This window comes from Apus apus, chromosome 2, assembly GCF_020740795.1.
Source record: "Apus apus isolate bApuApu2 chromosome 2, bApuApu2.pri.cur, whole genome shotgun sequence".
NCBI lineage: Eukaryota > Metazoa > Chordata > Aves > Apodiformes > Apodidae > Apus > Apus apus.
In genome coordinates this window covers 54,552,981-54,579,942 of record NC_067283.1, presented here as the reverse complement: position 1 = coordinate 54,579,942, position 26,962 = coordinate 54,552,981, and the positions used below count along the sequence as shown (strand labels likewise).

General features: G+C 38.7%; 1 protein-coding gene across 1 annotated transcript; it reads right to left on the bottom strand.

Annotated features, from left to right (window-relative positions):
* Window positions 1–399: 399 nt before the first annotated feature.
* Window positions 400–26,742, bottom strand: STK17A (serine/threonine kinase 17a). The gene is made up of 7 exons (XM_051612730.1): window positions 26,519–26,742; window positions 18,919–19,131; window positions 11,134–11,278; window positions 6,456–6,582; window positions 5,699–5,747; window positions 5,382–5,561; window positions 400–4,589 (listed from the first exon to the last, which is right to left on the bottom strand). The coding sequence occupies exons 1-7, from the start codon at window positions 26,695–26,697 to the stop codon at window positions 4,256–4,258; spliced, it is 1,227 nt and encodes a 408-aa protein (XP_051468690.1). The 5' UTR covers window positions 26,698–26,742; the 3' UTR covers window positions 400–4,255.
* Between the last annotated feature and the right edge of the window lie 220 nt (window positions 26,743–26,962).

Genomic DNA, 26,962 nt, shown 5'->3' with positions numbered 1-26,962 from the left:
GAAAACTAAAATACCAGTAATTCTGCTATAGGGGTGTTCAGAAAATTAATTTCACAGAATTCCTTGGGAGAAAAGCAAGGGCATTGGAAGAGGAGACTCCATCTAACAGATCAGAAGTCAGTTCCAGCAACACCCTACTTCTAGTGCTCAGAGCCAAGCATGAAGGTGGACAATCACCAGCCCCACAGGAGTTGAAGTTGCAGTATTTTGCAATGCAGCATGTACTACAGCTTTAATGTTGATTCCAGTCATTGTGCAGTTATTCCACAAACTAGTGTGCCTTTTGGAATTCTGTTTCAGAGCAGTAATGTTGTCTTGAAGAAACATTAAAACATAATTATTCTTTTAAAAAAACTGAAGTGTTTCCCAATGTATGAAGAAAAAAAGACGCAGCACCTGTTCAGAAAACAAAATTTCATTTATTGTAAAGTTCCTGAAACAGTAAACACCTTATCAGAAATACAACAAACTGGCACTATTTCTTTAAGATGTTGAACTGTCTTCCAGGAACAGCATCTGGAATATTCAGGAGACCTTAAGCCACGGAATAATGAGGTGCAAGGCCCACCTTCCTCCCTGTCCCCTGCCAGTCCCACCAGTGGAAAATGAGCAGTTAATTTGTGTTTGCATTACCTACCTAACAGCTCTCAGTACTCACCTGGTAGATGACAAGCTGGAATTCACCCAACTTGTATTTAAGGACCCCCAAATGAAAGGTGGAAGAAATGAGACAAGGCAAATTCAGCTTTCAACCAGAAAAAAAAAGAAAAAAAAAAAGGGTATTTCATAGAACTTCCAGATTTATGACTATAAAATAATGTAGCAATGAAACCAGAGAAGGCTTTGCTTTCAATTAGATGTTTGCTGTTTATTCCAACAGCTGCAAGAGGGGCATAGGCCTGGACCTCCCCCTGCCTATAGATCATGTCTTTTACCTCAGAGCCCTAGAAATAACAATTCTCTGGCAATGCCTAAGAACATCTGCACTTCCACTCCCTCCAACTTCCTGCATTCAAGCAAACAGCAGGTGCCCAGTCTGGAGAGCGGGGACTGAGAGCACGTTGCCCACAGGGGACAAGGAGTTGCTTCCTTCTTCACAAAGGCTTTAAGGCATAAGCAGCTTTTTTCCAGAGGAACTGCACGTGTACGCACAGTCCTCCGTATTCACGGAGCTGCAGAAAACCAGCTCTTCACAAGCTGGTGACTCGTTTCCAGTTTTGAACCTGTTACTTCACTAGTAACTAAGCCTCCCCAAACCAGTAACCTCAATAGCCTCTCCCTACAGCACAGGGAAAGAATATCTCATTTACAGCTTTACCCACGCTTACAGTGGAACAAATACAGCTTCAGGCATGTGTGGGACTGGCTGATAGTCCTGCAGTTCAGCATGAGAGAAAGTTCTTCCTATTATAGGCCCAATCTAAAATGCCTTGTTTATAACTTACACTATTAAACTTTCACAACTTTATACAAACTCTTAATGATGTTAAAAAACACTGTACAAAACCACCTTAAGGCACAAAAAGTTAAACAGAAATGCAGCCCACTTGAAGCCTCAAAGCAGCCAATTCAAGAGAAACTGGCCTTGTAGTAAAAGTACATAGTTCATTTATACATGTTAAGCTTCATTGTCATACATTAAAAACAGCAAATATAGGACAAAATGTATGCTGCTCAGCATCTGCTCTTTTACACCAGTACCAGTCTCCACCCAAGACATGATCTGTGGTTACAAACAGGAATTGAAACGGCTTGCAGGTCCCTTGAATGATTTGCTCTGAACAACCATGACAACTATTACACATTTAGGTGTGCAGGTCTGGCAACGTCAACGTGTTCTGTAAGGGTGGGAGGATGTCAACGTGCTTCAACCTCAGGGCTTTGCTGAGCTTCGTAACAGTGAGGATGGATGGATGCAGAAAGAAAAAAAGCAGGTAGAAAGGCCATGACTGAAGCTGGGAAAAACTTGAATCTTGCAGAAAGGAGTTTTGGTAAGGTATGCCTGTCCTCCTGCAAGCAAATTGTCTTGGGCAAGTGACTGAACAGCAAAAGAAAGATGCCTATGAAGAGAACTGTCCTGCCCAAGCACTCTGCAGGAGATCAGCACCATAGGCAGGGTCAGCAAGCAGGCAGTAACACGGTGCCCAGGAACACAGCTGCTCTGTTGGCTCAGAGTCTTGGTTAACATCTACCAGAGGCAACCGAGAGCTACCCAAGAAAACCTCACACGGCAGCTTCTCAGTAGGAGTCTGTAAGTTCTGTTTACAGGAGGGAAAAAACAGGAAGTGACTAATTTCTCCAGAGTATGAAAGGTATTAGAAATAGTGAAATGCATCCAAATTCCATTAGGAGTACTAGTGGAAGTTTTCTTACATGAAGTCTTCCATGGAGTGAAAAGTTGTCCTGCCTACATGAATATTCAACATGGAATTCCATAAGGGAAGAAGCCTAATAGAACAGCTTAATTTAGGAGCAATTTTTCTGATGTGGCTTCAGGTGAAGGCAACCAGACCAGCCTTTGGAAAGGTGCTCATTGCCCCAGTGCCATGATGCTGCTTTATCAGTTTTCTTTTTCTCCCATCCTTACAGCAACACTCAGACCACACTGGTACTGCTTGTCTTAGTAAACCATTTACCTTTTGTGTGAAGGAGGAACTGTAATATTAGCACAGAGCACTGAACTCCCGTGCACTAAAAAGAGTAGGAATTGGTACATTTGACATTAAGGAAGTGTGTAGCCACAGGGAAAAAAAGGAAAAACTAGCTTAAGAGTTTCTATTCATTGCTTTATAGCAAGAAAACTTTTGTCAAGGTTTATTATAAAGGAACAGCATAAGGAAACCAAATAAATAGTTGAATAGTTAACAGTATGCAATATAACAGTATTAAACTTCTACATAAAAATTAAACTTTGGAACAGCATCAACAGGAAAGATTTCTTAGAAAACTAGGACTCAGTCCAAGATCCTCAGACATGTATACTGCAATTTTGACACTCAGTTGGTCCCAGCTTTGTCCTCTGAGGGACCATGTCGATTGAGAACGATGACCCATCCATACAGCTCCCTAATCTCACTCTGCCCCATGATACACATGCTGTTTTTCCAAGTGTCTAAAGGAGAGCAATTGGAAGCATGAAGTATAAGTTGTGCTTCATTGTTTCAAAGGAAGCCCTCTCTCTTTCCTCATCTGATAGCCATACGGAACAAGAGCCTAAGGATGCTTCTTTCTTCCTTAAAGCAGTGGATAGAGGAAGAGAAAGAAAGCAGAAATGACCTCATGCTCTCAGTAAAACTCCAGCTGGGTTCTGCAGAGGGGGTGGAATCGAGGGCTGATTTATCACTAGCTGGACAAGCTGTCTGATCTAACATGGTGAAGTCAGTGGAGAGAACTCCAGGAACTTCAGCAGAGCTACATCAGACCCTCTGTCATTCTTTTTTCCATTCATCAACACTGTGTGGTCACAGTGAGCTGGATTCTAATAGCACATCTCACCCAACACCAGAGGGGAAGGAAGCAATTATTGCTGGCTCTCAAGAGTGACTGACTCCAGCAAATTCATCACCCGCTGAAGCAGGAGAGTTCATGTGCTCCCAAAGAAAGAAGTATCACCACTGTGACCTGGAACTATTCCCCAATAGATTTATTTAGCTGTGGGACATGTGCATCTCTTCCTACTGAAGCACAGCTCACTGTTTGGCTACACACCAGATGAGTCTGGGTCCTTGGTGTGATGTAAACAAATATATACACAGTATAACTCTGAAATCTGTACATCAAACCAGTTGATCAAATTCTCCTCCCATACAATTTTTAAATCAGAAGATAGCTCAACTGAAGTCAGGAGTGCTAAAAGGTGTTGGAGGAAAACCCAGCATTACCTGTTTGCATTACATGTCAAAACACATCCTAAAATACTCCTCTTGACATCTGTCACTGAAACACTTCCAATGTCAACTTCTCCAGAACACTGGAACAATTAACAAAAACTTTGCTATCAAGCAACAACAAAAAAACCCGGCAGAACTAAAAATTGTGAAAAAACAGTAAGCTTTTAACTTTAAGATTCCTGTCAGCCACTTGAAATCTTGTTATCTGTTCCATGAAATTAAAAACTTGGCACATGTTCCTTGGATTTATCAGCATTTTCTTTTATCTAGAACATTTATTGCATATCAGAAATTCACTTGGCTAGGATATTTTTGTTTAGTAGAAAACACTGCCTTCCAGTTATAGCTATGAAGCTCCACACAGTTCAGTAAATGAATTCTCCTGGTATTTCTTGCAGTAACGGTTCCTCAAATTTAAATCGTTTGGAAATGGCTTTCTGCTCAGTTACTTTTTCTTTTTCTGACTGCCTACATTGTCCCAGTGTGTATGATGCCACTACAATTAGTTCTTCTGTCACTATTGCTTCTTCCTCTTCAGTCTTCTCAGCATCTACTGATTTTTCAGAGGCAGAATCTGCATCTCCCTGGGTGACATCACTGGTCTCTCCTCCTGTACTCTTACTCCAGGCCCTGCTAGCAGGATTATCACTTTGTTCTAACCATGGATGTTGAAGACATTCTTCAGCAGTTGCCCGGTCCCTGTAGAGGAAGTGTTAAAATACGTGTTCAAATGAATTTGAAATCCAGTACCTTGCAGAAGAGATCCACAGAAATAATTCCAAGGACATGACTGTATTAAAGACCAAGCTTTTTTAGGTGTTGATAGCTATCTTTTATCAAAAAACACCACCAGCAGCCCAAGGAGGTAAACTGCTAACACTGAAATTAAAGGAGCTCAGTTCATAGAGCCTTAAGTTTATTCTCCCACATTGCCAATCAACTTTCAAAGTTTATACAGATGTTATTTTTTTAATAAACAGGAAAACTATCCAATCCTTACAGTCTTCAAATATTCCCACAGACAAGCAGTGGGCAATTTCAATAGTTGACATGCCTCACGAAGATCCACAGAAAACACCTATTTTGCAACCAGGAATTTCCAGTTTGCTGCCCACTGAGAAACCAACTAACCAACAAGAAAAGACTCAGGTACCAGCTCTTAAAAAATAAACCCCTGAAAGCAGAGTTTATCTAAAAGGCACCATCAAAGTACCTGCAAGGAAAGTCAGTATACTGTAGCACATGCTACAATTGATATACAGTGTTATTAAATCAATGTGAGTTTTAATTACTAACACTTGGACACATTCAGAACATGCAAGTCTGGAGGGAAATGGAGAAATTCTCTTTTCATATACATAAGAAGTAACAGATAGCAATGAAATACAAACCAAGTTCCCTTATCCCTTAAAAAAGGAAATGCCAGCACTTGCTACATTTAAAACAAATCCAGTCTGACATTTAGCATATACAAATGTGCATTTTACTTACTCGGGTTTCTTAACCAGCAGAGTTTTGATGAAATCCACGGCAGACTCTGATATGAGGTCAAAGTCTTCTCCAGAGTAACTTACGTTCATTTGAGATATATTTAAGAATGTTTCTTGTTTATCGTCCCCTAGGAAAGGTGATATCCCTGTTAGCATAACATATGCCAGTACTCCAATGCTCCTAAATGAGAAGTAAAAAATAATAAAAACAAACAGAAAAGCAGCTTTTAGTCCATTTATTTAGTTGTTTGGTTTTGGTTTTTTTCTAAACCTTTTCAGTGAAGTAAGTTTCAATGACCATTAATTTGTTCCACTTACCACATGTCGGTCGCTGTACTGATTGGGTCGTAACTCAGAATTTCAGGAGCTATTCAGGGGAAAAAAAAATCAAGTTGTTTTTATCACATGCAGACATTACATTGTAGTTATATAGTGCAGTTATAAATTTTACCACATGCCTGTTATATAAGATAACACATTGGAGCCATGGCACTCTTTCATAATAAAAATATTTCTATTCAAGTTATTTAAGTGATTACTATTATTCATTGGTTTTAAGTAAAAAAAAAAAAAAAAGCTTTCCTTTTATTGTCATCTTCAGAAGCCAGGTCAGACTCTTACAGAAAAATCAGAAATATCCAACATTCCATATTCTAGCACTGAAATGTATACCCATGAAGAGATACCATACAACAAAGATATTTTCAAGTACATTTTCAAGGCCTGGAATGATTTGTGCTTTTTAAAAAATAAAATGGATACAAACCTCCACAAGTTAAATATTATATTCAGAGACTGAATATGTAATTTTGAACTTTTAATCCAGGTAACACTTCTTATCACTGCTGTAAGAGTAATCTAAAGCACGACCCCTTCAACACAGGCACACTATTATCACTTAGTAGGCTGGCAAGGCTTGCCAGTTCTACCTTTTACAGCAGGATCATGTCCAAGTAATAACCTTGTCTTTGACACAGAGCTACACAGCCAGTCTGGCATTCACCAAATTGAGGTATTTTCTCTTTTCACTCTCCAAAAGCCTGGACTATACATCACTTCTATAGTAACAACTTACCTACATATTCTGGAGTTCCCATAATTTCTCTTAGTTCCTCACTGCTCTTCATTATTCTGGAAAGGCCAAAATCTACTATTTTAATGTCTCCCAGAGGAGACTTACTGGTTAGTAGAATATTTTGGGGCTGAAAAACAAAAGGAGGAGACTTTAAGAATCACCCAAATCTACTGTCTGTGACACCATATCACATAATTATTTTAGATCATGACTAGCAATAATGCATTCCCTAGCTAGTACGATAACCAGGATCATTTGTTTTTCCCCAGGGTGAGACACACAGGCTAAAGGGAGTGGCAGGATTTTCTGTTTGTAACTGAGAATCCAGCATCTACCCCTTACAGCTTCAAACACGTACAAAATGCCTGCAATAGCTATAATTTAACAACAGCATAGAAATATCTCCACATTTATACCTTGAATCCTTCATATCCCCTTTTTAACTTCCCTTCCCTCCTTGCTTCCTTCCAACAGATGGTGTAAAATACCTCCCCTGTTGCAGGATGTCCAAAAACACCCAATAATTAAAAAAAAACTGAACACATAAAACTATTCTGACTACACCTGTTAAAAGTCTGTTGCAACCAACCTCAATTGTGTTCAAATTGTATTACAGAACACTAACTGAAGAACAGTTTAAAAAAATACAGCAGCCTGAAAAACAGGTTTTTAACAGCATCACCTTTGGAGCAAACTTGTTTGCTCTGACGTCACTAGATCTTGGCTGTCATCCTTCAAAGCAACTGTGTGGTCATTAAGAAGTTCCTTACTGCTTAAATGCTAGCTCAGTTAAAAAAAAAATCATCTGAAAACTAAATTTAAACAACATGTCTTAAGAGATTTTTCACAACTGAAAATTCCATGCCGAAAAACAAAAAGGTGTGACCCTCCCTGCCCCCGGCCAGTGATCACGTTGGGTTCTATCATTATCTTCTCTGAATGATAAGCCTGACAGTTGACACTGTGTGAGCACAAGTTCCATGAAAGCAAAGTAGTCTTTATTTATCGGGAACCTAGATTATTCTGCATCAGGGGTAGTTTTTAAAAGGGAGGAAGGTAAAAGAGTAAGAACACCAAAGCAACCACTGACTGATAATCCAACTGGATTAACACCAACATTTATACTTTTTCCTTAATCACTGAGCCATTCTCTCCTCGTCCCCACATCAATCATGAAGACATGCTTCCACATGAGTTGCCTTGCTTTTGAACACAGAAATAAAACTGTACAAGAACGTATTATAAACCTTAGGACGGTCCTCCTTGCTGCAAGACCTATATATAGGCAAGTTCTTTCATTCCTGCAAAGTTAAACCATGGTATTTCAAACTCACTCCACAATGTTGTCAATCTTGTTTCTGTTTGTAAATCTACGCATTAGCAGCAGCTTCTTTTTTGCTTACAAACTGGGATCTGGTGGCTGTACAAAGGCTTTTGGAGCTCTGCATTACCATATGCTTTATAGCTCACATTCGTTATTCTGTGTTTGTATTAGAAAAGCAAATATCCAAAAAAGCTGACCATGCCTCCCTAATTAGCCTCTCAGATGTTCTTCCCAGTGGAAAATTTAGTTACTTTCTGAAGAGGCAAATAAGAAGCATGAGAAAAGCATTTGTCCTCTGTATTTAAATGAGGAAAAGTTGTTAATGGAAATGTTTTGTGAAACCCTTAAGCCCTCTATTATAATATTTCAGTAGGGAACACAGTTGCCAGAAGTTTTTCTTGTATTTTTATAAAAAAACAATCTTACTACTGAAAACAAACCTATGCAGAAAATACCACACCTGTCTACAGTATGAATCAAGCCATAACCCTAAATAATTTCATAAGGAAATACCAGTTGTTTTCTTCTTTTAAGGAATCATTATGGGGTTCATGTGAAGTGACAGTCTAAACACCTGCATGAAATGTTAAACAGGTTTTAGCTTTGGACTTACGATAGTTTTCAACACAATTACTCAAAAACTTTTAATAAAAGGAAGATAATTTTCTCACATGTAATACTGTTTCTCTTTTGTTTTCCCTCTGCTATAATACATTTATGTTTGCCTAATACTAAGTAGTCCACAAGTGAGATGCAGGCCAGAGGCTCTCCTGGTAGCCACTCTAAAAAGGACCTTTCACTCCTACAGTCAAGCAGGAATGAAATGGCTGTTGAAAACTGTCAAATAGCAACATTTAAAAACCTCCCTCTCTAATGCAGTAAGGCCCAAAGGTTCTGATTTAGATCCTCTTTCATTGTGCACCAACAAAGAAACCCAAACAAAACAAAAGAAGAAAGAATCCTTGGCTAAATGGACAATCTGAAGGGATGAACTTGACTTCAAGATTGGGATGTGCACAGAAATAACATGTGGTCAAACAAGTCTAGCCCAACACCAAAGTGCAACCAGAAATGGGTACTTTGGGAAAGACTGTCAATAAAGTTGCATTTTCCAAGCATACTGTCAACAACCAGAAACTTTGGCTTTAGGAATCTGAGATGTTGCTTATATCTGTATCATCATATGAAGAATAATAGCAGCAAAAAGCATTTTTTATCATTGCAAATATTAACCAGTCTTACATTTTTCACTTAAATTGGACTAAATTACTGTCACATGAAGAACACAGCTTTCCTGTCAGTGTCCTTGCAGTGCAAAGGTCAGACTAAGGCAACGTATACAAAGATCTGGTGGCATCTGGAAGCTTATTCTGTAAGTAACACAAACTGTTTGTAAAAAGTGTACTTTGTAAAGCACGATACCCTTCAACCCAACCTGGCCAGAAGGTTTTGGAATCTTGTAAACTGACTATATAATGGCAAAATCCGTGCATAGCAAATTTGCCATTACTCCAGAAGTTTTCATGAACTGTTTGCCCTAGTATTTCTTGTATCCTTTAGTTGGTTTCAAGAAGAGTATGACTAGGGACACATAATAAAGGTCGTGTTTTAAACTAATCAATGTCAAACCTTAACCTTCAACAGTAACTAAGCTAGGTATCTAATTTTATAACACTGTAAAAAAAATCTGATTCTGAGAAGAAAGACAAGAACTATCTAAGAAACACTGGGCAGAAACAGGAAAAACAGACTAACTGGGATACACCAGCTACATTTTGTGTAAAGATGAAACTAGGCTGATCAACAGTCACTTAAAGAGTAGCTGTATTAGACTAGGATCACACTTATTCCCCAAAATAAGAAATAAGGCTGTGATCAAAACTGGTTCAGTACAGCCTGGACAGTCTATAGAGGCCTATTAACCAACAGCTTTGCTCTAATTGCTATAAATGTTTCAACTCCAGATTAAACTGTTAATTTGCCTTGAAAAATTCTATTTTAAGTTTTCAACTCTCTTCAGCTTCCTGCACGTTCCTTTAGTCAAGGAATATTACACTTCTGTGTAATAAACATTCCACCTTAACCCACCTGAAAAAAATCAAATGAGAAAATGAATGTTGTTGTATTAGGCCACTTCTTCCATAATTGTGTTAGTTTGCTTTTTGAATATTGGTGTAAATTGCCACTGAAGCCAATTTCAAATGATTCTGCTAGTTGTTCTCACCAAACACAACTTCTTGAAAGCCATACGGAAGAAGGAAGGGAAATGTCTGTTGGATAACCAGAGTAACATATGCCATAGGAGAGTGCAGCTTGGAGCAGTCATTCTCCCAGACTCCAGGGCTATGTAAGGCTCTTCACCTATCTCTGCTGTAGACAAGAGGCAACTAGTCCTTCCTCAGCCCCCACACCTTTTTAAATTCTCTTCCATTCCCAACTACTTTAAGCTTTTCCGAACACCAAGTCAAGATCAAGTGAAACAGCAAATGAAAACACAGAGCAAGGAGTCTTCCCTTACTCTGCAGCTTTTAAGCACTATTAAGAGGAGATGAAAGACTCCTGACTACAATCTGTGCACACCCTGCAAATTAAATACCATCAACACAATACTGTCAAGTGATACTTAATTTGCACTCAGTAGCATTATGTTCAGTGGGAGAGGATAGTTTTCTGGATTCCTGTTACAACTTCCTTCTCTAACCATAAGCAATACTTCGGATTTCATATGATAGCAACTGGACTTTTATCTCTTTATTTGGGTAAAAACTGCTCTTCAATAAGGAAAAATATTTACTCCAGTAAATCATGGCAATTTATATACCAATAGTGTGCTGGCCAACTGTTTGGCAGTAAATGACAAACATTTAAGCTTTACAGTAATTTAAAAAAAATACCAAAGTGTTAGGAAAGTATTTAACACATTAATACACAGTTTACCAGTCCAGTACCAAGACTTCATTCTGAAGCACTACACTAGCAGTGCCTCTGCCACCTTTCTGCTTCACTAAAACTCAAGTCAATACAAAAAACAAACCTATTTTTCAACAGCCATGTAACATCTAGACATTTTTATGGCACTTGAAAAATGAGTCAGGTCTTACCCAAAGCACACATTCATAATTTAAGGTACAACGCATACCCAATTTTGAATTCATTACATTTCACTTAAATGAAGTTTATATTTGACATAATCATAAAAACTACCCTACTGCATCCCAAAGGTTGAATTTTATCATTTGAGGAATAACTAGATAAAAATTGTGTTAAGTACAAATTATCATTTGCATGACATATGACCAACAAGGAAGTCAACAGATAAGAAATTAATGAGAAAAAACCCAGCATGAATCTTACCTTTAAGTCAAGATGAACCACATTGTTTCTGTGCAAGAATGAAACTCCTTCTAAGATCTGTTTCATAAGCCGTTTAACATCTTTTTCTTTGAAGGCTTCCTCTCTCTCAGCCACACACTGGTCGAAGATTTCACCTCCAGCAGCACTATGGAACAATATGAATTTTATTATTTCAACAACTAAGATATAGCACCCATTTTGTTCTACTTGTACTATTTTATGTAGTGTAGGCAAAATCAGCAGGCAGTAGCATCCAATAGCAGTACTTTAAGTTATTAAACATTTGGCAAGCTTTTACAGCCTAGGAGACTTCTCTACAGTACAGCAACTTCAGAGAAAAGCTCTTAGAAAAGATCTTAGTGATTTAGGCTAGAGAATATGACTACTACTGACATTCTGGGGACTATTTTGGAAACACTACTGACTATGCTTTAGATGAATGCCACATTTGTTTAAGGGCAGTGTTTACATAAAATATGTGCCTTTTGCCATTCCTATGAAACTGCATGGAAATTTGGCCAAGGTAAGCCTTTGTAAACACAACTCAAAACAGCTCCACCCCCAGTCCTCCTTAAAATGCTTTGCACACCCTCAAAAGACTAAATGTAAAGTCTATAATTGAACTGTCTGTGAAGTCTCTGGTATACAGGGATGCATTAAGTTTCTAAATAGCTTTCATCTAAAAGTACTTTGGAAAACTTTAGCCCTTAGCTTGCTTCTTTATCTTCTGTTTATATATGTTTAAATAAATAAAGTAACAAAAATTAAAAATAACTAGAGAAGAATAAATATTTTAAAAGTACTCTGAAGCCACAAGCAGTACTATCTGTTTAGTAATGACTCTGGAGAACTAAAATTGTTTTACAGCAAAATCATGTGTCATCAAAAGTAAATAAGCAGAGGCTCTATCTTAAAACAGTAATGGGCATAAGAACATATTAGAACAGGACAATTTTGCATTTGGATTGCTGAATTACTACTTTGAAATTGACACACCCACACACAATCTTCTGTATGAAATTCTTTCATTATCATTAGTGAAAAATGGTGAACCCCGAGGACAGCATCTTCTCCAGTTAGCCCAAATGGTGACACGCCAAACATGATTTTGCACAAGCGTTACTCTCTATTGATGCACAGCCATCTATTTTGCCTTTGCTTGCTCTTTTCTTAAATAAATTATATTTCTTAATAAATTATATTAACTAGGCAATCCAGAAGACAGAGGCATATTCAACATGAATATAACAGCAAATGGGAGTTCTATAGAAATGGTGTTATTTCAATTACATACCCAGAAGATGAACACTTAAATGTACTCAAATTTTCATTTTGCCTATATTAATTTTACTGTTACAGTCCTAGTACCTGAAAGTGCCTCATGATTAATAAAAAAGCTTTTTGCCTTCCCTAATATTCTTGTATTTAAAATTCTCTCCACAGACGGTCATGCAAGAAAAAAAGAGTTTAAAAGAGGGTGACATCTTAACTTTTAAGAAAGTTTTATATTTCTGTTCTATATGCTGGCTAACTGCTACAGAAGTACAATTTGATTTATTAAACTAAGATTTTCTTTTTAAAAAAAATCCATTAAATAACCATTTTTCTTCATTCTGTTTCAAAGATGATAGAACTCAAGAATAAAATGAGGTTTTCAAAGGACTATTAATACTTCACTTCCTCTAGAAAAACTGCATATGGTTGAAACTATCACATTTTTCAGCACATTTTTATTTAATTCAAGGAAAAAGTAGTATTTCAACTCTGAATAAGATTCAGATATTAATGACATTTTTAAAATGGTACATGGTCCAGTGTATTTTAATGCTATAAATCAAATTCTTTTAAGCAACATCACTTGGATCTTCAAAACAGGGATAGAAAAACATCTACTATAATTATAATTTAATTCTTTGTAGCAGTGAATTACAAATGCACATACACTGGCAAGATTTACTACCAAAATTACTAACACAATGTGTTTTACAGCAACAACCCTGACATTTTGCTGGTACAGTTTTGCCAATTAAAATAAGCAAAACAATACTTCTGCTACTTAATTTTGCAAAATACTATTTATACCCAAAAACTGCTGTAGTCAACCAGGGATGACACTACATTTTTAATAGGCCCACCTGAAAAAATATCAGCAAGGAGGGGGCCTTATAAAGCCCTGTGTGCTCTATGTCTGCTTGGTAGACACCTGTTACAACTAAGTCACACTACTAAACAAATTAACTAAAATGTGAGCTACCTAGAATTTTAATACTACACTTAGAGAACTCTGAATTCAATGTGTTAAAAGCCAAAGCAATAAAACTTCAAGCAATGTCCCTGAAAGCAAGACAGCATCACCATGAGTAGAAAGCCCTCAAAACAGAACCTTTTTTTAATAAAAGGTCTTTAGTACCTCCCAGTACTTCTGAAGATGCCTGGGTCCTGCAGCATTGTTAAGAGTGAGATTAGTAAATACAGTCCTTACATGTGCACACCCACTTCATGGAACACAGCCATTCCCAGCCACCATAGAAAAAGACACTTATCTATAAAAAAAGCCTCACATGGAAAGGTGGTTGCACATTAAATGTTTCATTTTTTGGGTCAACTTTGCTATTTAGGATGCAAATAGAACTGCATCTTCTTCCAGACAATTAATTCTATCAATAAATTACCACATTCACACAAGTAAGTAGCAAACCTTTACAAGAACACAGGAAAATTGTTACTGCAAGACTGTTCCATCTATTGTTGCTGTGGAGTGAGCTTAACTGATTCCCTAAACTAAAACAGTTTAGCTGTGAGCCAACCTAGTCACAACTGGTTAGAAGTACAATGTCAAAAAGAACTCTGAAAATATTCTCCCACACATCCATCCATGTATTACCAAGCTCCTTAATGAGACTTTCAACTCAGTTATTTTATATTCCCTAGCTAGAGTTCAGGGGAAAAAAAAGTAGTAATCAAAACATAGAAGAGGTTAAAATAGCTGCTGTACGTGCATGTAATTGCAATGATTTCTGTATATATGTAGACCAGGAGTTCTCTGACGTTTTTAACATTTACCCATTTTTCCTGTAAGAACATATTTGCCATTAAGCTCCATCTTTTCTAATGGTCATTATGGAAAAACAACTTTGCAAATCTCCAGGCACCCCCACCCACCTTGAAAGAAAATGTTCCTAGGGGATAAAAGCAAAGAATTGTCCTTAGGACAAAAAAGTCTTTAGGAAAACAAGCCACCTTAATCTGAAAAAAGAATGATAAGGAAAATATTTAAGAGCACAATGTTTTGAAATCCAGTGTGATTTAAAATGCCTTATTTCTCTAGTACACACTTCCTCAGCCAAGTATACAAAAAAAACCCAGGACGTAAGAACTCTTTCCAAACTCAAAAGCTATGGCAACCTGAACTATTTAGCTGTTTTAATTTGTTTATGAATGTACTGTTCTGCTACTAAATTCTCTAAACTTTCATGAGAAATCCAACTGCTCTTCATCAGTGAAAAACATGCTAGCATTTTTTAGCTGCTTATCAGCATAAATGAGCTAAAAGTAATTTGGAAGTCTGAAGCATTAATCTTGGTTACAATTATGCTGACTTTTAATTCAATGGAGACTGCTTATCTTCCTTCAAACATATCTTAACAATGCACTATATGGAATTCAGCATCCCACTTCTTTCAAGTGCACTTACAATACACTAAAAGTCACTTAGCATATCATTAGAAAAATATTGAAAACATCTATTTTAGTGCATCTGAAAAAATTAAACATACCCCCAGCTTTAATGGATGAGACATTAAGATAGTCTTCTGAAAAACTCAGAGGTACAAACTCTCACACAACAGATATGTAGATAACAAGTTTCAAGAATACACTTTTTTTCAAATGCTGAGTGAGACCATATTTTTCAGAATGTTAGGGGTTGGAAGGGACCTCTGGAGATCATCAAGTCCAACCCCCATACCAGAACAGGACCAAATCTAGGGCAGGTCACTCAAAAATGCATCCAGACAGGTCTTGAAAGTCTCCAGAGAAGGAGACTCCACAACCACTCTGGGCAGCCTGTTCCAGTGCTCTGTTACCCTTACAGTAAAGAAGCTCTTCCTCATGTTGAGGTGGAATGTCCTGTGCTGTAGCTTGAGTCCATTGCCCCATATCCTCTCAGAGGGCACAAGTGAAAAGAGGCTGTCCCTCTCTTCTTGATGCCCAGCCCTCATATATTTATATATACTGAAGAGATCCACCATCTTCTCCTCTCCAGAGTAAAAAGCCTCAGGTCTCTCAGCTTTTCCTCATAAGGCACATGTTCCAGTCCCTTAATCATCCTCATAGTCCTTCGTCGGGCTCTCTCATGTAAATCCCTGTCTCTCCAACTGGGGAGCCCAGAACTGGGCACAATAGTCCACGTGAGGTCTCACTAAGGCAGAGGGGGAGGAGAACCTCCCTCAATTTGCTGGACACACTCTTCTTAATGCACCCCAGGATACCACTGGCCTTCTTGACCACCAGGGCACATTCTGTCCCATGGATAACTTGTTGTCCATATACAGTCTGCAAGAGCAAAAAATTTACTCTTATGCTCTGTCAACAGCCTCTCTCAAAGGCTCTTCTCTTTGGAAGAATGGAAACTCATCTGCTTTCTGTATGCAGAGCTTATTTGACAAGATCACATCAAGGTCGTTGTACTGCTATCAGCAATACAGCTTCAAGAAGTTTTCAGTGTAAGGTTATCATAGTATACCAATGTCCCCAAAAACAGAGAAAACTGTAAATCTGTATCTGACAAGAGGATATCTGGGAAGAAAAGCATCCAAATGCATGAAGTTGTAGATACTGCTTTTAAGTTCTTGGTTCTCAAACAATGTGCTTTTTTCCCCCTTAATATTTCCAATCAGGAAGCCCAAGAACTGAACGAAACACCAACAAATGGTATCTAATACCATTTGAGAAACCTTCTTTTAAAACTTTTTTTAAGAGCTCCAGTCTTGATTTGAGACTGCCATCTAGAACAACTTTAATTACTCTAATAGGCAAGATGCAAAAACTGGAACAGCACAGTTATTTCTGGTTACAATGGTTTTGCTTCAAGCTTTATCTGTTGAATCCCATGCCAAAAGAATTGTCTCCTGCCAGCAGTCTTACCTTAACCAGTCACCCTCCAGTAAGTAGGACAGTATGTCCAAGGCAATACAAGTAGCAACATTATCCAGGTCCTAATAACTATAGATGAAAAAAAGCACTTAAATCCAGCATATCCAAGAAACCATGACTACGTCTTCAAGATGATAAAACAGAACTTTTTTCTTTTTTAAAGTGTAACAAAAGCCTACTATATCTAAACCAGACCCTGGCAGCTAATTGCTCAGTTAAGAAGCTCGTCACAAAAAAAGTACTTCATGGCATAGATTTTGAAGTTACACATACAGGTTTCTGTAATATCTGACCCACTAATGACCTACCAATATCACCTATCTTTTCCATACATGTATCAACATATGGTGATGAACACTTACAAAAACTGCCAGTTCTTGAGCATCAGATGCTCTGTTGCTCTTCTTCAAAAGAAACTGGAGAAAGTCTGGTAGATTACATACAAATATTAAGCTCAAAAGTTGTCACATTTCCTTCATTCCTTTTATATCTGACATGTCAGGTTTCCCAAACTGTATCTCTAACTTTTATCAGTAAAAGTCCAATTTTCTTTTAAATTCATTCAGTTTTCACTGAAATACAGAAACATGTCTGACCTAGATCAATTCCAGGCTTTACATATTACCCCTTCACACTTACTCACACCTTCAACTTCTACTTAAATCCTGTTTGACGTCTTGTGACAACAAACAAACTGTTGTCAGGGTGGATGCAGACAGCCACCAATTTGCTATCCTACAACTGAAGCCAACACTGTAATGCCTCATTGCTTCCTATTACTCAGAACTTTCAATATTAACACTTAGTGGCCAATATTAAGTTTGTTTTCTGTCAAAAATGGATCCTACTCAAAAGATAACCCTCAATGTAACATTACTATTTCACTTGATGAAGGCAGAGCACTAAGTGTTTCCCTCATCCCTTATGACAGATTGAACATCAACATAAGAAACTTTAAAACCTTAGCAGATAAAGCTAGTGGGTAACAATTAAGTACTTGGTTTTCTCCTTCCCAACATAAAGAATGGCCACAGACTGTCAAGCTTAAATGAAGCTGAAATACCCTAAAAAAGCTTGCAGTCTAGGTATGTTCATTAATCCTCTGCATACAGAATGTCAGAAATTTACTAACATTCATACCTGTTCTGTTGCAACATGTCTCTGGAACATGCTGACACTAAAGAAGCATCCAGACATATTTACTGAAGTCAGGGAAAGCCTGTTTTTGTAAATTACAACTCTAACACACAGCTATTTATCTGAAACAAGGTATGACTGTTTGATGCATATAAAAACAATAAAGCTGCTAATTACTGAACGACTTGGTGACTACTGAACAACCTAGTTAATACTTTGGATTAAAAATGTTTTGCAATTGTAAGAGAATTGAGTTCAAAACAAAACTAGCAATTCTGCATTAAAATTATCACAAAACCTGTTGCTCACATCCAGTTTTGAATCCTGCTGCTCACGTTATATTCCTACAGGATCCAAACATTTAAACTGTATTCCAGCTAGATCTGTTCTGTTAGTGTTTAAAGCATGCCTTTACTAATCTCTAATAACAGTGGTTAGAAGTCCAGAAGCGCTGTCACACTTTTGCATTTCAAGAGATACTGGAATATTTCATTAACTATTAATTCCATAAGGACATAATGACAGGGAAAAAATCTCTTCTAGAAGGAAGTTTACCTTAGCAGAGCCAGTCTAATTTCATTTTACTGAGTTTTAAAAATAGTTTAACTTCTAAGCAAGATCAGGTTGGAAGACAAGATTTTGCACCATTCCTTTCTGTTATCAAGCGAAAAAAGAGCTGTACAAACTGTTCATCTTAACAGACAGGGTAACTAATTTCTGAACTATCAAGCCTCACTACTCCTCTCCTAATTACTTAAAATCCATAGAACATAAACAAGATCTTAACAAGAGTTCAATAGCAACAAGCATTTGGCTGCATCTGAACTGAGACATCAAATATATAAGCGACTGGCATATTAGCTGAACAGTCAAAACAGCTGCAGAAACACCCATCTGGACAAACTCAAGGACAGAAAAAACGCAGAGACAAGTGTAGAGTCACAAGTTAAATGTAATTTCAAATAAATTATTCTAGGTCTGAATCCTCTTACTCTTTTTATTCCCCCAAAAGATAATTACTTATAGAGCTTTTCTTTGTAAATCATAGAGGGTTTTGATGGCTTCTTTTAAAATAATGTCATTGCTTTCAATACCTTTTTTATAACTTGTAAACCACCCAGATTTCACCCTGTCTTTATGACTGTCAATGAAATAAACTTCAGTTTTTTAACAGATTTGTTGCTTCTCTCCTCTTCCTCTTTTACAAGTGTACACAGTTCATATTTCACTAAAAACATTTTTAACCACATGAATTATAGCTCAGCTTTGAAAGACACTACATAGTTGGAGAAATTCATTATAATCTGTAGTAGTTACAAGACTGCACATAACTTCTCGTAATATTGCTTTTCTTGGCAATTCTTTTTCAACTCAAGCAAGTGTAACAGGCAAGCAATCAAATCACATTATTCATATTGATATACAGTATTTTTACATTATTAGTTATATCAAAACACTGCAGAAGGTTATTGAGGAATTATTAATAGTACTTACTACTCAAGGACTAAGATCATCTCTGTTGCAGTTTCATAAACTTCATGCAAGTTAATGACCCAAAGGTTGCATTGTGCCAGCTCAAGGACTGCAATTTCATGGATAATTTCCATCCGACAATCTTGGCCCTTTCTTCTTTTTCTCATGAATTTTGCTGCAAACTCTCTTTCAGTGTCTTTTTGGATGCATTTCCTCACCACTGCAAATTTTCCTCTGAAATTGAAGAAAAATTGAAAATTAAAATTAAGTCCCTTAGTGACAACTTTGCCCTCATAAACTAACATTTCAGGAAACTTGAACTAAATTGGATATATTTAAAATATATCTAAATTTATCTAATATATCTATTAGATAGGTATATCTATTACATAAATATACCTACATTTAAAAAAATCTAAATTTAGAAATTTTTTTTAGAACACCACAACCCAGAATAAGCTCCATGAAAAATAATAATTTAAAAAACTCTATCAATTCAAGGAACCTGGATTTCAAAAATACAGAATAAACAAGCTTTATTAGTTATCCTCAAGCCTTTCATTAAAAAAGCTCAGAAAACAGATGTGTGCAAATAGGCAATTTATGCTCTCTCTGACTATGCTGCAGTAACTAATTTACTGTTTTCTAAAGTATCCCACCATATTAAAGACAACAGCAACCAGCACTCCCAATGAGTAACTGCTCAGAATCCTGCCCCATTTGCCATGCAGTATCCAGACTCTGCACTTTCAAAGATGGCACTTGGTATTTTCACCACGGTGTCTCAACTGATGACAGCCAGAGTTTTCTAATTAACAGTTCTCAACACCACTTAGTCTTACTGCATAAGAAACAGGGATGATTTAGGAAAAAAATTAAGCAGCTTGACCAACATAAAGCTTTGTAACAGAACTTTTATGACATCATAATGTGAATACAAACACACTGAGCAGAACTGAGCATAGGTAATGAGCGTCATTTCTGACAAAACACAACCAATGTGTTACAGCAGCAGGCTAGCTAAAACCACATTGCTGCACTTGCATCAGAAGACTTCCACCACAGCATTTTGGACTTCCTTGAGTCCCACACTCAGTTACATTCATATAGTACTGATTTTTAGACTGGAAAGGTCTATTAATCAATATTTGTCACCTAATGCAATGAATGACTTCCCACACTTTGAAGCAGAGCAATCTTTTTTTTGTTTTTACAAACATTATACCTGATGGCAAGACCTATTGTTTCATTTATATGTAAAAAGTTTCTCATAAAGCTTCAGGAACAGCTTGGAGATCTTTATTTTGATTCTTAACTTATTGTAGTGTTGCTGAAACCAAAATAGGAGTCCTCATCTGGTTTGGAATACAATTACATAGGCTTTACCTCTCCTATCTCCAAGCTGGATTCCACAGAATTAACTAATTCAGCTCATGTTGAAGTTACCACTCCCAATCAGCTTCAAATCTATTGCCATATTGCTATCCATGAAGTGTAATTGGTAGAAGAAGTTGTGGTCAGCTTGCTTTTAACAGGCATTTATTTCAAAATTACCCGGTCTAAATGGATTAGGTCAAATAAGCACCCACAAAGTGGGTATTTGCTAGGCAATCTCACTAAAATAATCAGACTTATAACCGCTGATACAGCCACAGTTATTCTTTGAATAATATGTTGCATAAGCACATTATCTACAGCACAGTATGTATTCAGACTAGATCAGAGCACAGCCCAGATGGCTGTGAAGGAAGACAAACAGTAAGAACATGCTTCCAATTTCCTGAATCCATTTTTGGGGAGAAAGTCCCCAATTACTAAAATATTTGTTAAGACAACATTACAGCCCTGCAAACGCATGAAAATAATTTCATAGGATTTTGCAGCAGTAGGAAGGTATGGTGAGAAGATCACTGTAAAATGCATTAATATAGTCACCATAGAACACCACAGGAGGAACAGACACCTAAAGGGTAACCTGTTACATGCCTGGAACACATCTATCCAAAAACATGTTGGAAGAAGTAACACTACGACAGAGAGCAATGTGAATATAGTCAGTGAAAAGGTTTAAGTTATTCCAAATGAAGACATGCATCTGTATGCTTTGTGTACAACATAAAGCTATGCATTTACCAGGGGTGTTAGAATCCTTGCTGTACCAAAACGAAAAACAGCACAGGAAAAAAAACTAGCAACAATGCTGATATAAAAAAAAAATAATCAACAGATAAAAATAAATTGAGAAACTAACAGATAAGCACTTTAACAGCAAGTAATTTCAATACCTGGCAGATACTAAGCCTTTATACCAAAGATCTAGACCCCTGGCTTCAGCCATCTCTTTCCTTAAACAGCCTCTGAATGCAGTTTCCTTCCAGTTGAATGTCACCTTAGCATATTGTCAAAAGCTTTTAACTCTAGTGAAGGACCTAGAGAAAATAGTTAGAAAAGTCTGAAACCTCCATAATACAGCTTTCGAGAAGTGCTGCGTTGTTTTGAAACACATAGAAAATCTATCTGGGAGCAAGTTAACTAGCCTAACGAGCACCAATGTTGCCGATGCATCTCACATTAGTCACTATGGAAATCAAAGAGTATTTGTGGGGCAGCAAGGAGCAGCAAAAACCACCACTGTGTGGACACGCATGTCCTGTTTAGCTGAGCTGGCCAGAAGCCTGACAGGTGACGTAATTAAAAGGACAGGTTACACTGGAGTTCAGCTGGCTAACAAATACTAATTCTCAGTTGTTTAAGACCAAGAATCCTGCCTGGTTCCTTTACAGTTATAGGTATAATTAGAGCTATTATAACTACATTCTGTAGAACTAATCTTTTCTGAATAGAATCCCAAAAAAAGATCAAAGTTGACAAACCTGATGTTTACAGCTAATAGAGCTAATTACTGTGCAGCAATCTAGATTCATGCCTGAGACAATTTCAGAGCTAAGATCCAAAGATACCATCCACTCTATGGTTAAGCCAAAAGATAAATTTGTAAAGAACTTCTTTTTTATAAAGACCAAATAAGTAGATAGGACAGATATAAACAAGCTTTCCCGTAAAGTACACATTGCATATGCTTCATCTTTGCTTTTGTTAAATTTATGATTTTCAGAAGTCCTTATAAAAATATTTTTAACAGTGAAAACAGTATTAGACCACAGGATTGCTAGTTTAGCTGTACTGAGAAGAGCTAGCTGTGAGAACACTGCACTGAAGGAAGAACAATTTTGACAGGAAATACTTAATGTGCATATCCAAAGTTAAAAACTAACTACCAGTCATCCAAACACAAACAAAAATGCTTTGAAGGGGGACATGAATAGGAAACTAGAAGTGGTTCTCAGTCCTCACAAGAGCCTCATTCAAGAATCATGATTTAAGATAAATCATATCTGATTACAAAGAAGCCCAATGTCATCTTTTCAGATTGCCAACAGAATTAGCATTGTTTCATCTGGCATACATCATGGCTTAAAGCAAAAGCCTCAAATCACAAAGCAAATGTCAAATCAGATAAGAACGAACATTCATGTCACATCAGTTAATTCTGGTTGTCATAGGCTCAGAAGATCAGAGAATTAACATTACTTTAATAATTGTTTTTCAAGTGACCTATAAAACCATGTCACTGTAACAAATGCAGGAATAACAGCAATTCCTGTAAAGATACTTACTTTATAAAGTTGAGAAAACTTTTCTGAGATCCACAAAACTATATGCACTATAAACTTTCTTAAAGTATGTTTTTTCCCCCTACTATTTTTCATTTCCAAAGAGCAAGGTGTGGGGATTCCACTTATGATGTTCATTAATCATTTACTCACAAATTTATTCTCAAATGATGGAACCAGCTGCTTACAAGTCTTAATTTTAATCTATTTTCCACTTTCACAACTGTTTCACCCAAATTGTGCTACTGCAGAGAGCAGCTGACAACAGAAATGTGGGCATATACATTCTTACTGTTGTACAAGCATCATGTAGTACTACGATGCACGTTATCGAAAACTGCCTAAGAAATAAGCAAGTTCATGCCAGACATTGTGGGGAAAAAACTATCCAAGATAAGCAGTATCTGCACATGAAACTACAGCCAGGTCACTGGCCAGAAACAAAGAATGGAATAATATTTCCTTATTATTCTTTTCAGTCTCCTCAGACTATTAACATACTTGTTATTCTTAGCTCTGGGTGGAGAATGAGCTTGTCTGCTTTAAGAAAAAACTGGGAATGAGAGTCACCTGAATTGCACTTGACATACATTTAGATGTATGAGCTGCGTACATTCCACTAGAAGATTGTTTAAGTTAGAGCAATCCTTTAAGCTGACTGTTACCTTCCAGTGAAAAGAAAGCAAGTCCAGTCATTTATGCCTTCCCTCAATCCAGCTCTAGAAGTATTATTTTCTGAACATGATTTACAATCTCTTTAAGTAAAACAAGTTATGCACATACTAAAGTGCAATAATCTAACACTGATACAAAAAATTAGCTAATAGTCTAGTAATATGTGTAATTAGTTAGGACTTTTTTGTTGAGAAGAAGAGCAAGCAACTCAGTACAATTATTATAAACTCCTTAAAGCTCTAGGTAATATATCATTCCCCATTTTGCGGTACAATTCTGGCTTAGGCACAGACGGTAAGGGAAAGAAGAGTTAAGCAACTGGTGTCTTGCCCCCTGCAAAGGTTACACTCCCTTACAAGCTAGCACCAGCTGAAAAAACTCAGTCTGAGTGAGCTGACAAGGAGTGGCACCCATAAACCATCCACCAGAGGTAAGTTTGATTTTAAACAGCAGACAACTTTAAATAGAGATTTGTGTGAGAACACTCTGACTTCAGGACAGTAAAACTAATAAGGCCATGAAGACTAGCCCAAAACTTCTTTTATTAAAACATTTTATTAAAACCCTCACAATTTCCATGCCATTTTAAGCAACTGAATTTCCTCTCCAGAGTAGCCATTATAACCAAATTTTCAGCATTTTTCCTGATTTGACCTGTCTTCCCTAGCAGGTATGTTTTGGTAAGACTTGAAAATGCCTGTTCAGCTACTGGATGAGGCAGCAGCCTTTTGAAGCACGTAAACTTTGCATTCTCAAAGCAGTTTTTTTCCCCTGTGAGCAGAACTAACAAAGCCAGATTTTCCCATGGCTTTGCACCCAAGTCCCACCAGGTTCACCACATTATGACCAGGTTCCTCTCAGGCTCATCTACTGCTCTTTTGGTGATATTTCCCCAGGATTTCCATATCCAACATGCCACCCAGGGGCCAGCAGCTCCCCTCCCTGTACTGCTAGAACTGCAACGCCATTTTCCCATCTTCTCCCCTCTTTCCACTTCCCTCCACACACAGGTGACAAGGGAACAGAGGCCTGAAGTACCACAAGTTCAATATACATGTGCTGACTGACTGGATAGAGGCCAAAGAGCACACAAACCTGTCGACTTCACCCAGCAGCCTCACTCTCAGCAACGGTGCTAAATCTGTTTGCTTTTCTCTCCCTGCTGTCAGTTTTAAGCTTGACTTGGACAAATGTTGCTCTCACAAAACTCTAAAGTTTAACTTTTAAATGGTTTCCCTAATTCTAGGAAGCAGGATGGATGAACAGAGTGTATAAACATTTTTTGTTAGCAAATTCAGCTACCAAATTAGAATTAAAATACACTACGTTGTGTCCACAAGGACTGCTTTTCATCTGAGACAAAAACCTGTCATACCTGGGTGCTAACTTGTTCAAATCCTTTGTAGAGAGAAACTCTACCCATAAGTAGAGACTTAGACACTTTATGACCAGATAAAAGTGAAACAATTTCTGCTAAGCATACATTATCAAGAAAATGACAGGGACAGTTACAAGCAGCAGAGAGACATTCCATTTGCCACCTATGCTTTGTCACAGAGTTCGGAAAAGACTGTTTTTGATAGGAGTACTTGAGCTGAAGTACCCACTTTTTCCCATAAAAACGTAGTAATAAAGCATTCCAAATTGTTTAATTAAAAGCTAAGCATATACATTAAAACACATAATTTCTATATTCTAAGAGAGAAGACTGTGAAAACATCTGTGAAGTTGAGGAGAAAAAAAAGCCTGAACCAAAATAGGTGCAACTGTTGCACAAAAACAAGACAGACACTTAGAACTGTCACTTAACATAACTGCAGGTCCAAAATCAGAACCTGCATGCAAAGGTTAAAAATAACTCCAAACAAAAAGCCATGCTGAGATTTTCTTGCTTAAACTGCAGACCAAGATTTGCTGCAGTACTTACTTGTTGTTCACAGTGTAAAGCTAAAAATTTCAGCTGTACTTTTGTGTGTCTGAAGGAAGCTTCATCTAGCCCATTTTCTGATCACGTCAAGGAGTATCACCCAGCTCTCACTCCATGAGAAAACTGCAAAGTATTTTCTGAAAAGTCATCTGATCTTCATATAAATAGACCCGAGCAGCAGTGATACCAGGATATCCAGTGCTATACTGCTCCCACGTCTTCTTGATTGTTGCTTAGAATTTAGGCTGTTTTGTAGCCTGCACTTAGTTAGCTTCCGTTTCCAGGCTCTGGACACTGGTCATATGCTAAAAAAAGCTTTCTCACTTTATGGGATGTTTCTCCCACCTGCTTCCCAAGCGAATGCTTTAGGCCACTATGTTTAAACAGGCATTATTCTATTAGTAATTTAGGGTTACCAAGCAAACATTAAGCTGACACCTGGACAACCTAAAAATTTGTTAAGAGGTGCTTAGAGCAGCTACGTTTGTTCTGAAACTCCAAAGGGTTCTGACTGCTGTATGAAGTGAGCACACAGCAAGCACAGCCTGCATAAAACCCCATGTATTAAGGAGTCTTTCTTGTTGCATATCCTGTGGTACATAACCTAATCTTTTTTTTTTATCTGAATGCTCTTTAGATAGAGCAGATGTGATTGTGGGTAAGAATAATATCACTCTTTTTCATCAGCGACAATTTCAGTACGAAGTACTGGTTCAGTGGCGCTGAAATTCCATACGCGTGGGTCCCGAGATGCAGAAACCTGTCGGCGAGACGCTCTGCTTCAAACCTCGCTCGCTATCAGCCAGCTGCTGAAACTACGCATTGATTACACCCTGCGTGTGGAGTCACTTTCAAAACCAGGTTTATTACCCAGCTTCTTAACGCCTTGAGAAGTTCCACCGTCAGATTATTCCCCAGCACACGCTACCCACAAACTCCTTCCCTCTTAAGACTCGTTTTACCCCCCACGTCACAGCTCACAAAACTGAAGGAAGACGAACCACAACACGCAAAAGACAGGCGGGTTTCCGTCTCCCGTGGGAAACCGGAGCAACATCCACCCCCTCCCGCGCACCGGCACCCAGGGCAGGGAGCGGCACCTTCCCCGCCAGCTCCAGCGGGAAGAGCGGAGGCCTCGCGCAGGGGGAGGGAGGCGGCGGCCTCGCCCGCAGCCCCGCAGCCCCGCAGCCCCGCAGCCCCGCAGCCCCGCAGCCCGGGCTGGGCACACGCCTCGGGCTCGGCGCCCGGAGCCAGCCGCGCCCGCGGGACAGGCGGGACGCCCTCCCCGCTCCGGCTGCCTCGGCGGGAGCCCCCGCAGCACCCCCCCCCACCCCGCAGCGCTCACCTGCCCAGCTCCCTGCCGGGGCTCAGGCTGTACCGCTCCTGGAAGGGCTCGGTGCGGATGGGCGTGCGGATCTCCGTCAGGAAGCCGCCGCGCCGCCGGGCTCGGCCGGGAGCGGGCTGAGGCGGCGGCGGCGGGCGGTGGCGGGAGCGGCCGGGCGGCGGCTGCTCCTCAGGGCCCATGGCGCGGCGCTCCCGCAGCGCAGGGACGGCTGCTCCGCCGCTCCCGCCCGGCTCCCGCGGGCTGCGCGCTCGGCGGCGGGCGGCACGCGCCGGGCCGGGGGCGGGGCCGCGCCCGGGAACGCCTCCCCGGGGCGGGGCGGGGCGGGAGCGGCGGCCGGGGAGCGCCCCCTGGCGGCGGCCGGGGGGGTGACACGGGGGGTGGTACTGGGGGTGATACTGGGGGTGGTACTGGGGGGTGGTACTGGGGGTGATACTGGGGGGTGGT

Coding starts and splice junctions, on each gene's coding strand:
- STK17A (XM_051612730.1), bottom strand. CDS start 26,697: ATGGGCCCTGAGGAGCAGCCGCCGCCCGGCCGCTCCCGCCACCGCCCG. Junction 11,279..18,918: donor ATGATCTTAGTCCTTGAGTA/GTAAGTACTATT, acceptor ATTGTTCCATAG/TGCTGCTGGAGGTGAAATCT. Junction 6,583..11,133: donor TGGTTCATCTTGACTTAAAG/GTAAGATTCATG, acceptor TTTGTTTTTCAG/CCCCAAAATATTCTACTAAC.